General features: G+C 50.2%; 1 protein-coding gene across 1 annotated transcript; it reads right to left on the reverse strand.

The window, feature by feature from the left end:
* Nucleotides 1-12,348: 12,348 nt before the first annotated feature.
* Nucleotides 12,349-13,098, reverse strand: LOC119432862 (uncharacterized). Its single transcript, XM_037700012.1, has one exon. The coding sequence runs from the start codon at nt 13,096-13,098 to the stop codon at nt 12,349-12,351; it is 750 nt and encodes a 249-aa protein (XP_037555940.1).

A 13,098-nucleotide genomic window follows, 5' to 3' on the forward strand; every position in this document is an offset into this window, starting at 1 on the left:
CTACGTGTTTGCTTCTCTTTTCGCCAGACTCATTAGCGCAGGTATTCGATAGTGGTGTTTGGTGTTACTTATAATTTTGTCTCGCAGACCAAGAATATAGTGTCTCGGGGGCTGAGTTATTAGTGGGGAAAAAACACAGAGTGCACTGTAAATACGGATAAGTTTAAAATCCAGGAACTCCTCAAAAGTTGTGAGCCGATGGGCATTTTGGTTGGCCCTGTGGTAGGCAAAAGTCAACAATTGGAGCTTTTACAGAATGATGAAGTGAGTTGGGAGAACGCCGGTGAGGCCATGAAAATTGTTTTGCTGGGAAAGGAGCACAAAGTGAGAAATTCTGCAATCTCCCTATGTGGTAGCGATAAGGACGGGCTTAGTGCCTGAGTTTGCCCTTCATGTCGTCAGAACTCTCTAGTACAAGTAAGTAGTTGCTAGGAGAGTAACTGTGTGTTTTCTGGCGGGCACCGTTTTGGGAAATTCCCCTTCTTTAAATAGCAAATTTTAGGAAGGGTGAATTTTGAAGGCAAACGATATCGCTATGGAGAAATTCAGAGTGCAGGACCTCCTTCTAATTTGCGAGGAGTTAGGCATTTCGGCCGACTCCGCAAAAACGAAAGAAGCGGTTCTCGACGTCATGAAGGCAGAAGAGGTGACGGTCGAGGAAGCTGATGAGGCTTGGGAGACAATAGAGGAAAGAAAGCAAAAGGCAGAGGAGTGCAAGAGGCGCGAGCATGAAGCCGTAGAGAAGCGCGAGAGGCGCGAGCATGAAGAAGCACAAAGGCGCAGGCACGATGCCGAAATTCGCGAGAGGCGTGAGCAAGAGGCAGCGCAACGGCACGCTCTTAGGATGAAAGAGCTTGAACGGGAAAATCAGATGCTCAGATGGCGGACAGCGCGACGCCAGCTCCACACTTTCAGGACGGACGAGGACATAGTTAATTTCCTTGCCCGTTTTGAGCGAGTGTGTGAGGAAGAGGGTGTCAGCCGGGACTCGTGGGCCGAGCGATTAGGAGCACTTCTCCCGTTTAGTGTCGGTGCGTGTTTCATGCATTGCTTGTCCGAGGAGGAAGGGCGTGACTACGGCAGGGCTAAGAGGGCTTTGTTCAGGCGCTTTGGTGTAACATGGCAGGCCGGCTTCGAAGGCCCAAAAGACAGTGAAAAAGCCGAGCCTGTCGAAGATAACATTAGCACTGAGATGACTAGTGTAGAAAGCTTTGGAAAAGGTGTGATGCAAGTGACACACACACAAAGCGAAGAGAGCGGTGGATTTCCCGCTTTAGAAACGGAAGGCCCTTCAGGCCAAGTGTGTACAGCGGCGGCAATTTCGGCCAGCCCGCCAGACAAAGTCGCCAATTGCTTCTCGAATAGGTCGGAGCAAATGCTGAGGGAACCGGGAGAATCCTTCTCAAGCAAGGGAGCTTTCAGGGCAAAAGCACGTGAGGAGACTCAGAGACTGATAGGCGCATTCCCTATTGAGCAGCGGTCGCAGGACCATGGAACGATTCCAGAGGCAGCTGTAAGCAGTGATGAGTTAGACGTGTTAGTAGCCGGAAGCGAGGTTAATGCGGTCACCGATGAGAGCGGTGGTTTTCCCGCCCTAGAATTCGTGGCCGACTTCGAAGGCCAAAGTGGCAGTGACAAAGATTGTTCAGACAGCGCTGAGAGGGCTGTGGTGCCATTCGTTAACGGAAACAGTGGCAAGCGCGAAGAAGCACTTGTTTCGCCGTTTAGCGATGCTGTTTCGGAAGCAAGGGCCGACTTCGAAGGCCAGCGAGAAGTTTTGCATGCTATCGACGGCAGTGATGGAGCTACGCCACCTGAAGATAGACTTAATGACGAGATAACTTGCTCAAAGGTAAAATCTGGTCCTGCTCTATTAGAACAGCAGTCGCACTGTGAAACCCAAAGGGGCAACGAAATTTGGAGCGCGTGTGCCGAAGCCGCAGACTCTACGAAGCATGCCAAACAGAAAAGGCATAGGCGCTAAACGAGAAAGGCGGACGCGGTCGAGCCGCTTGGAGTCAAACGTGCGAAGCCAAGGCGACAGAGGCAAATTCGCTAAGGTCAGAGTCCAGGCAGAGAGCTTGAAACAGCGAAGGAGGGTAACTCTCAAGCTTAAACATTTGCTAAAATCGGGGATCGGCGTGATGCATGCGCGAAACGGAGAGTTTCGTGTAGATTCAGGTGTGGTGACCGTCGCCTGACCGCGCCGCGTAAAGTGCATTGTAAGCAGAGAAACAAAGGGAAGCGTCCTGTAGGCTGTTCCAATGTCCGATCACTGGCGGGGAAAAAGAAAAGGGTCTGCCTAGCAGATAATGGGACAGTGCGCGCGCGGGTCTGTCAATGCATCCCCCTCCCAGTACTTGGAAGCGGCTGTTCGAAAGTCGCAGCTACAAGGTGTGTCAGGCAAATTAGTGGGCTTTGCCTTCTTCGCGACGGCAGCTTGCGAAATCCCCGGAATGTGTGACCCCCTCGAGTGTGTTTGAAAGAAAGGGGTGCGATTGTGGCCCGAGAATAAGTAAACAAGGAAGATGGGTAGCATTTTCTTCTTCTTTTGTATTCATTTTGTGGGAGATGCGTGTTGAATGTTTGACAGGCGTAAAGAATGCCGCAGTTTTGTTATGTTGTTAACCTCTTCGGCTCAGGTTAGACCAACTATATAAAAGGGAGTGTTTACGCAACGACAGCTATAGAAGTGAAATGCAAAATGTCAGTTACATATAGTTTGGCAAGTCACGCGCAAGTTGCGCAAGTTAAGAAGCTCCGCTTTTGCACGCGTTTGTAATAAGACGTAGATGGTTTTCCCATTTGATTATTTAGTATTTTCGGCATTATATAATGATTATGTAGCTCTCTTATGTTAAGTATTACGAAATGTGAATTAGTGAAGACCAGTTCTCCCTTCGCCTTCCTGATCTGTGGAAGCTCTAATTCATAATTACTTAGCTTCATTACATAAACCCAGTTGGTGTCTGTTTGCGAAGACACATCATCGCAAGTTTCTTGGTACTTGTCCGGATCAACGCGCACCTTGTGTTTCAGGGTTTTCTTTAGATAGGGGGTTGTCAGATTTTTGGAATTGGTAAAGTCTGGCGATGAGAGTGGCTTGCAGTGGCGCTGACAAAGGTCGCTCCTTGGAGCTTGTCATCTTGCATTTCTGTAGTCCAGTCAGAGCCCACCTTTATGAAGAGGCCTTTGCGGGAAGATCCTTATTCCTGGAAGCAGCGGCCCCATGGCTTTAAGAGCAAAGCAGGCATCAAACCGGCCGAGGTTCATGGAACAACTCGACCTCCTGATGCATCATCTGGCGGCGGGGGTGCTGTTGTGTCTGGCGGTCCTTCGGGACAAGGGAGGCCGGTGCCGACTCAGACGCGCCAACCTGGCGCCCCTTTCTCGCGGCCGAGAATTGACACCTGGGACTGAGGGATTAGCAGTTGGTCTCCAGGCTATCTCATGCGTCGCTAAACGGCAGCGTCGCCCCTTTGGTGTGGTTCCGTGAATTGCCAGCGCCGCCCGAACCACGACGAGGCCCGGCGCCGACTGCGACGCGCCAACCTGGCGCCCTTTCGAGACAGCCACTGCCCTCGCTGGTTCCGCGAACTGACCGCTATGGAGAGGCGAATCTTGAAAGGGGCCAGTGTCTGGCAATCCCGGGGGAACGACATCAACGTTCGGTTCCCAAGGTGTCAACCGCTGCCTGTGTTCGGGGGCGACCTAGCAAGATTGGAGGTGGAGCCCGGCGGGAAACGAGGACACATCACGTGCGGGATATGACCACCTGATCAAAGACTGTCATTGGCTAAAAGAACTAAAGTGTATTCCCTCGTCGAGTGAAAGAGGGAAACGGAAGGGATAAAACAGGGGATTTGAGTGTTGTGGGGACGCTCGACCGTGTAGAACGCTCGGAGATGTAAACGTTACAACATGTAAAGATGTTAGCATGTAGATGGCTCCAACATCATGGAGCCCTTCTTGTAAATTAATGTGCATTTTGTATATAAAACAGTTTTTCTAATCTCCCTGGATATCTCCTCCTCTCAACACCTGGCACGGCACCATACATGGAACCTTCGTGGCCGCTCGGACCTTCGGCTTTCAGAACACAGACGAACTTCATCGTACTTCAAACGGTAAATGAAGTAGACTTACAATGCGGGGAAATATCACATAAAAACCATTTATTTAGCTAAACTTAATAGAAAACTGTCTTCAAGTGGTACTCTTGCTTAGTTTCATCCAGTTCGTGATGCATGTTTCTCGCTTCTGTGCAAATCGGCGTGCATCCAGAAACGACATCATCTCACCTAATCACCTTAAAAATCCTTCTGTGCCTTAGCGCTGCAGGAAAAATTTCACTAGAGAGTTCGAGCAGGCATCTGCTGCCTCACAGGTTATCGGTGCAGGCTCCGAGCTAGCGTCCTCGTTGTCATCGGTATTATCCTCTAAAGGCACCTCAAGGAACTCTTCAGTGACAGTGTCTACCGTGTCCTCTCTGCACATTGGCACATCTTTGTTGACAGTGACGGGGGTGCTCATGTCCACAAGAACACCTTTACTGCCCTGCGTAGATAGCAAGCTTGCCTCATCCTTGTCGTCATGCAAGTCATCCTTTTTTTTTTTTGTTTCCAATTCTTGTTTTCGCCTCTGTCCACAGGCAATGTGCACCGCAGGTCTCCACTGTCGGTAGCGGTGGTGGTCACTCCGAATGTTCGTCTTAACCAAAGAGTACGTCTGAGGCAGTTCATCCTAAGCGGATTTTTTTTGCATTGAGTCTATGGAAAACCAAACAAATGTTCCCATGTTGTTCATTATGTGCGACAATTTGGCTTAAGCAAATTCGTCTTAGCAAGAGTTCACTATACTTGTTAAATACACAAACAAGTGTAACGTAACAGAGGCAGCTTGAGTTTGGTAAAAATTGCCCAACAGAACTGGTTGTACATGAAAATGTTGAAGAGATAACATAGTGTGTGCACTTGCGATCTGTCTAAACATTTTAAACAGCGAAGCTGTTCTAGCTAACCGTAAGAAGTGGCGCCTGCTGTCGCAAAACCTCGCCGGGCTATAACGTCACTGCGTTGCCTAGGAACCACCTCGCGGAGCGGCGGGTGCCTCGCCTCCTCTCCATGCCGTGCACATGTTGCCTTGACATGGGACGTTAAGGAGAGCATGCGGGCGGCACGTGCAATGCTCGGGAGAGGGAAAGAGAAAAAGAAAGAGAGAAGGAAATTGAAACAGCACCAACGAGGCAACGCGAGAGCTGCTGCCGATGCTGCCCGTGTTTCCCCATTCCCCGCGTTTTCGCTGAACGCATGCAGTGTCCGTGATTGCAGCAGGCACCACTGGCAGCAGCTCAGCAGGTTTCGACCAGCCATGCCCCAGCAAGTGCGGAGGCGCAGCTTGGCCGTGACGTCATCGGGGAGATAAAGCTCGGAGCCGCCGCAATGGTGGCACAACTCTCGACTCGGTGGCGAGTGCATGTAGCTTTGACATGGGACGACCAAAGAAGATCCGGACACCCGAAGAAGCTGCTCAGCTTGAAGCGCGCCGCGCGGCCAAGCGCGAATCTGCGTGTCGGCGGCGAGCTGATTCGGAATACTGTGCCTAGCAGCGCTTAGCATTTCCTAGTAAAACTTAGCCAAACCTAGTAAAACCTGGAAGAAGCTAGGTCGATCACCAGCTCCGCTGTTTACTTCTGCCTTGCACCACTTGTGCAAGCTGCCCACTTTTTTTTAAATTATTTAATTTCAAGGGCAACTTCAGCAGTTTTTGTGGTATTATGTGTGCTTTGTATGTTTATCGGCACCCCTATAAGATGGTGCCGTATTACCAGAGTGACTGCGCTCCTGCTGAGCTCAAGGGTCCGGGGCTTGAGGGTGCGGCGCTCAAGCGTCCGCGCCGCTCAGCTGTCCTCATGCCATGTGAGAGAGATGCATTCCAACCATGCAAGCCAGCGCACGTTCGATTGTGATTTCTGTACCTCTTTGTGAATAAGTGTGTAGTCATTATCCCAGTGTCATGAGCCAAGAAAGAAAGGGAGAAGAAAAAATAGCAGAAGAGGAGGACAAGAAAGCACGAGGAGTCTGTGGAAGAAATAAAGAAAAAAAGTGATAAAATAAGGAAGTGTCCGAATAAAAGGAAGAAAAAATAAGAAAAAGAAAAAATGAAAAAAAATAAAAAATAGCAGAAGAGGAAGACAAGAAAGCACGAGGAGTCTGTGGAAGAAATAAAGAAAAAAAAAGTGATAAAATAAGGAAGTGTCCGAATAAAAGGAATGGAATATATGAAAGAAGAAGTGCAAAAATGCACACGGAGCTATGTGGCCAACGGGGCAAAAGGACGTGTAGCAGAAGAGAGGAGCCTAGCTACGCTCCAGGGACGACGACGGGGGCAGAAGGAGCGGGAGGCCAGACAGGACGGGTGGATCACGGGGATGGCGGCAACCCAGTGGAAGCTGTTCTTCAGCTTCTGCGGCTACGACTCGCAAGCTGAGCGGGCGCCGCACTGGAGACCGCAGCTACAGGCTGGCAGCACCGTTTCCCAGATTCCCTGTGGCAACTATCCGCAGGCTAGTGGAGTTGGCCGGACGATCCAGGCGCCTCGGTCACCGCACCGTACTGACCCTTTGACCAGGTCAACCATGTGCCAAACGTCGGACACAGCGACATGTAGTCTACAATGCATCTGTAGGCCCAACAATGTGTTATCGGAAGCAGTAACGACAAGGTGATGTGGCCGCGTCGATGGACTCGGGGCTTCTCTTAGTGTCAAAGGCTCTCTGCTGGTTGCCTCTATGCAAACTGACGACAAGTTTCGCATCGACTAACCAATGCCTTATGTCTGCATTCATTCCTCGCCAGTACATCAGCAGCCTTGCACCGGCCTTGCACTTGTTAACCCTGAAGTGTCCTTCATGTAGGTGCTGCAACATCTCATGACGTAGACTTTTGGGTATCACCACTCTGCTGCCCCAAAGCAGGTGATGATGAATAAACTTTATTGTACAAAGAGTGGTATAGTTAATCTAGGGTGGAGCTCTCTTGTAGAGCCCCACTGGACGCCGCGGCTCACCAGGCCTGGTCCAGGGTCGCCAGTTGGCTTCCCAGTGCCAGCTCGGAAAGCCGTGCCTCCCAAGACCACGTTGTGAGTGTCTGTGATGAGCTCACCAGCCTGGATACTGCCGGGCTGGGCGCTCCGTACACTGGTAATGTGTCAGTGTGGCTGTGTGGTCGTTGCACCAGGGGCATACCCTCGTTGTGTATACCTCTGGAAACATTGCGTGCAATCTCGATATGTGCGGGTAAGTGTTGGTTTGAAGGCGGCGCCAGTACCTTGCTTGTTGGCTGCTTAACTTGGAGGAGCGCACTTTCGTCTGGTCAGGCGTTGGTCCTCCAAAATCTGACTGCTCGTGATGGGATTTTAATGGTGGTCTGTGAGGGGCCTTGAAGAGTGTTCTTCGGCTCGGCCAGCAAGCCCGCGAGCTATGCAGTCGGCCACCTCAGCGCTTTCCAGGCCCATGTGCGCTGGGCACCAGACGACACCATGGTCCAGCGTGGAGCCCAGGATATCGGTAACGCACCTGGGAAGTGTGCCTCTAAGATATAACCGACAGGCAGCTTGTGAATCAGTCGGGGTATATGTGGAGCGACCGCTTTGTTCTGCTTCTTTGATTGCGAGGGCTTTGGCTGCTGCCTCCGCTGTGGCGCTTGATCTGGTGCGTATAGATGCGCAGGCCACCACTTTCTTTTGGTTAGTTACTGCCGTTGCGTATGCCGGTTTTCTGGGGCCTTGTGGTGTTGTGAAGTAAAGGATAGCATCGGTGTAGTAGGTATCAGGATCGTTCCTTCTTTGGAGGAGATTTTGTGCTCGCGCTTGCCGGCACTTTTGGTTGTATAGCGGATGCACTTTCTTGGGGACCGGTTCCACGATGATGCGAGCCCGTAGGTACGTAGGTATAACGGCCATTTTGTCTCCACAGTATTGGGGGGTAAGCGGGTATCCCAGTCCTTGCAGTAGTTTTTTGCCCTGAAGCAGAATTCCATCAATATACGACAGCTCAGAGGAAAATGAAGCTAGTTCCCCCACTACAGGTCTCTGCTTCAGTAAGGACTTTATGATTTGCTTCAACTCAGTATCTTCCCCAGTTGCCTTGAAAAAAACTTCTATGCGCTGATGGAAGCATTTCCAGTTCTCTGCGGCATTTTTCAGACAGCACCACGCTTTCAGGATGGGGCAAGCTATCCATACTTAGCTGACGAGTTGCACTTCTGACACCATGTATCAAGCAGTGACACGCACACAGCGTTGTAACTGTGAGAAAAGCATTCTTTATATTATTACGATAACATCGAAAGATGTTGAAGAGACGAGCCGCCGCGCGAAAGACGACGAAGTGTGTCTGTGCTCTTGGTGCGAGCGATTGTGGGACCTCGCTCTACCTTACATTACCTTTGCATACAACTCTTCCCGTCTCGAAACTGCTGGCTTTTCCCCGTTTTACCTATTGTATGGCCGAGAACCGACGCTACCACTAGACACTGTGCTCCCGTTCCCCACAGCTTCAACTAGCGATTATGCCTGTGATGCAATCGCCCGTGCTGACCATGCTCGCCAACTTGCGCGTGCTCGTCTGCAAGTGTCTCAAGAAAAACAGAAACAACGCTACGACCTCCGTCACCGTGATGTGCATTTTGCGCCCGGCACCCTCGTGTTGCTTTGGTCACCATCGCGTAAAGTTGGCCTTTGTGAAAAACTGCTCTCCTGTTACACAGGCCCATATCGCGTGCTCCGCCAAGTGACCGATGTCACCTACGAAATCGTTCTAGCCACGCCCACTACGTTCTCCGCTGTGACCACCAGTGATATTGTCCACGTCGCCCGGCTCAAACCCTACACCTCTCCAAGCACCTTGGATATTTAACAGCACCGTGACGGCGCTTTTGCCGCCGGGGGGGTAGTATTACGATAACATCGAAAGATGTTGAAGAGACGAGCCGCCGCGCGAAAGACGACGAAGTGTGTCTGTGCTCTTGGTGCGAGCGATTGTGGGCCTGGCTCTCTGGCTTCTGTGTAAATAGCCTGTAAATAGCCTCTTTCGTCTGTGTCCTTTCACACGTAACAATATATAATAATAGCTATATAATATTATTATAATAGCTATATAATGGCGTTCGCCATTGTATAGCTTTCTCGTGCGGCAGTGTTGCAAGACGTCCTTGGCGCCCGGCCCCCTACCGGTCAGTACACGTTATCTGAGGACCTTAGGGAATGTGTAGAATTAACTGATGCTGTACAGTATTTGTTTTGTGTTCTTTCCTTTTACGTTTGCTCTCTCAATTATAAATGTTTGTCTTAAACAAGCGACTTGTCCCTGTCTATCTTTAGTTTGCAAAATTCGTTACACCCAGTATAAAATATACAACTGGCAACGAGCATGCGGATCATGGACACAGGACCAGCCTGATGAAGACATCAACCCCAGATGCAAGCAGGCAAATGATTCTGCTCCCGCTGAACAATAACTGAACTATGTGGCCTTCCTGCACAAAAGTACAGATATGGCAACGTTCGGCAAGGTGGAGGAGTACAGCAACAAATTGTTCTGGCTCTCGTACACAGAACAGCTTGACGCATTCTTTAATGCAAACGGCATTGAAGAAGACAAAAAGAAAAAAGTTAATACTCTTGTCGAGTGTCGGATCCAGTACATGTGCCACCCTCCGCAGCATGTTGGCACCAGCGAAGCCGAAAAAAAGGAAGTACAAGGAGCTAATGGTGACCTTGAATAGCCACTTCAGCCTGCCACCATCTGAAATAGCCGAGAGCTTTCAACAGCCGTGAATTCAGCTTGAAAGCAATAGTGTCACGGTCTTCACTTTTCCACAAGTTGTATCACACCTCGCTTAATTTAATCAACCACCCTATATCCTCCCCGCAGCCCGAACATCTCATATCGTACACGGCACACTTTTCAAGTGGGCCGCCCTCGCATGCGCACCGTTACCTTTTCCGCCTCATTCTTTTGCCATGCCGCTACAGATTGGAACAACCTGCCCCACCAAATCACCGCCATCATTTGCCTTCGTAGGTTTATGAAGAGTGTCACTGCGCACTTTTCACAATGAAAGTGACTTGTGTTAACACACTTATCATCATCAGCCTATATTTATGTCCACTGCAGGATGAAGGCCTCTCCCTGCGATCTCCAATTATCCCTGTCTTGCGCTAGCTGATTCCAACTTGCGCCTCTGAATTTCCTAACTTCATCACTCCTCCTAATTTTCTTCCGTCCTCGACTGCGCTTTCCTTCTCTTGGTATCCATTCTGTAACTCTAATGGTCCACCGGTTATCCATCCTACGCATTACATGGCCTGCCCAGCTCCACTTTTTCCGCTTAATGTCAACTAGAATATCGGCTATCCCCGTTTGTTCAATGATCCACACCGCTCTCTTCCTGTCTCTTAATGTTAGGCCTAACATTCTTCGTTCCATCGCTCTTTGTGCGGTCCTTAACTTGTTCTCGAGCTTCTTTGTTAACCTCCAAGTTTCTGCCCCATATGTTAGCACCAAACTTGTTCTCGAGCTTCTTTGTTAACCTCCAAGTTCCTGCCCCATATGTTAGCACCAATAGAATGCAATAATTGTACACTTTTCTTTTCAACGACAGTGGTAAGCTCCCAGTCAGGATTTGGTAATGCCTACCGTATGCACTCCAGCCCAATTTTATTATTCTAAAAATTTCTTTCTCATGATCAGGGTCCCCTGTGAGTAATTGACCTAGATAAACGTACTCCTTTACAGACTCTAGAGGCTGACTGGCAATCCTGAATTCTTGTTCTCTTGCCAGGCTATTGAACATTATCATTGTCTTCTGTATATTAATCTTCAACCCCACTCTTACACTTTCTCGGTTAAGGTCCTCAATCATTTGCTGTAATTCGTCCCCATTGTTGCTGCAATCCGGAGGTTGTAATCTGCAAACCGGAGGTTGCTGAGATATTCGCTGTTTATTCTCACTTCTAAGCCTTCCCAGTCTAAGAGCTTGAAAACTTCTTCTAAGCATGCAGTGAATAGCATTGGAGAGATTGTGTCTCCTTGCCTGACCCCTTTCTTGATATAGGTAACTTTCTTCTTCTCTTGTGGAGAACCAAGGTTGCTGTGCAATCCTTGTAGATATTTGCCAATATATTCACGTATGCATCCTGTACTCTTTGGTTATGTAATGCCTTTATGACTACTGGTATCTCTACTGAATCAAATTATCGTCCGATGCCCCAAGAGGTCCACATTGGGCAGCCAGATGTGGGGTCTCACACGTGCTCTTGGGACAAAGGAACGACAACACAGTAGTGCAAACAATGAAAAGGGCATTTATTGCACCTTTCATACACTAATACATGCTAGCCGAATTACTACCAATAGAACATTCACATGGGTGCACGACAAATCAAGGAAGTCCGACTCACCTCGACCGGATAGCGAGCGAATATGTTCGCCCCATGCTATGACACCATCGCCTAGTCGTTCACATGTACGGTCACGCGAACGGTGGTGCGTTCAAACGATCCGTGTTCGTCCATACCGGTGTCCTGCTCTTAGCCTCGCGAGACGGTACCGCGAAGCGGGCCGGCGCACGCGTAAAGCGTTCGTGCGTGTTGGTCGCCGATCCCAAGCCAAAGAGGAACCGCATTCTCCCTTTTGCGCCCGCCTAAACCCCGCCGTCAGGTGGCGTTAGCAGCGCAACATTAGCGCCATCTCTCGTAATACGCTGCAACTCCGCCACCGTAAAGCTACGTGGCGAAGCTGGATTGCGGGAGTCATGCAGGTAAAACATCAGGGGATGCGTAAGAGTCACACATCCCCACAGCCTGCCTTTGCATGCCGCGCACACCAACTTCCGCCGGCACTTGTTTCCGCGGTGGCCCTTTATAGTACATTGGTAGCACCGCATAGCTTTAGCTGACCGGTTCTTTTTCTCTGATATGGTCAAGGTAGCGCTGCATACCTCGGTTGCATGCCTTGTAGATTTGCAAAAGAAACATTCGTTGCGGATTTGTTTCGATTCTTCCGATGCATGCAGGACTGATGACGATGGCACATGCTTTCTGTGGGACCTGTCGCCTTTGAAGGAGGATGCCGATGGAGCACACTGCTCTCTCGTTTCGAGCTCTATCTATGTATATTGCAAGAGCTGCTCGAGCTTCTTGCAAGACGTTGCGGTTGCCTCCCCTGAAGCAGAGGATTCCGTGCCTTGTGCATCATCCTGGAGACAGCTATGGCGCTGGAACGCCACGACGATTTCTTGTGGCAGGGATTGAAGCAGAACCTCGTAGAGCATCGCAGCAAAACTGCTATGGAACTTCTAGGACGTTGAGGCAGCGAACATTCAGCTGGATTCCGTCGTACAGCCTGCGCAACTCCCTTGTAGCCGATGGAGACGTCACGGGCTGCAGTTCACGGAGCGCTCTGAAGTGATGCTGTACAATCCGGCTCCTGTCCCCGAACCTCTGCTTTAGCAGATCGATGGCACTCTCATAACACGCTTCAGTCGTTGGTAGTCTGGCAATGGCAGCGGCTGCTTCCCCTACCAAGTAGTTGCGGAGGTACTGGAATTTATTAGTTGTGTGCAGAGTTCTATTCGCAAGGACCGCGCCATTGAATTGCTCCCAAAACGACGTCCATTGACTCGCATCCCCATGGAAAGGCTTGATGGTCAGCGTTGGGAGACAAGGTCCGAAGCTCTGTGATGCAGTTGTCGTTGGGGTAGGTGGGGTATTGAGCGTCGTCGAGGGAGGAGTCAGCACCGTGCTGCCGACGCTGAGATCTTCGAGTCGGGCCCGGAGGTGTGTCAGGGTCTCAAGCGTCTGGTTGTGATAATGCGCTGCAGACTCGTACTCTCTTTCAAGATCCTCGACAGGAATCACGTCCTCAAGCTCGGCATTGATCTTCCGAAGCTTGTCATGGCTGGCGACAAGCTTGTCTATAACCTTGCTGAACGCCGTTCGATCGTTGCAGCCACTCTCCAGCAGCGTCGTCACCTGATTAATGATTTTCGTTGATTGGGTTTGTCTAGCAGAGCGTTTAGCTTTCAGGCGGTCCAT

Source organism: Dermacentor silvarum, chromosome 11, assembly GCF_013339745.2.
Source record: "Dermacentor silvarum isolate Dsil-2018 chromosome 11, BIME_Dsil_1.4, whole genome shotgun sequence".
Classification (NCBI taxonomy): Eukaryota; Metazoa; Arthropoda; class Arachnida; order Ixodida; family Ixodidae; genus Dermacentor; species Dermacentor silvarum.

Bases quoted from the DNA above. Each gene is read 5' to 3' on its own strand.
- LOC119432862 (XM_037700012.1), bottom strand. From the start codon at position 13,098: ATGGACCGCCTGAAAGCTAAACGCTCTGCTAGACAAACCCAATCAACG.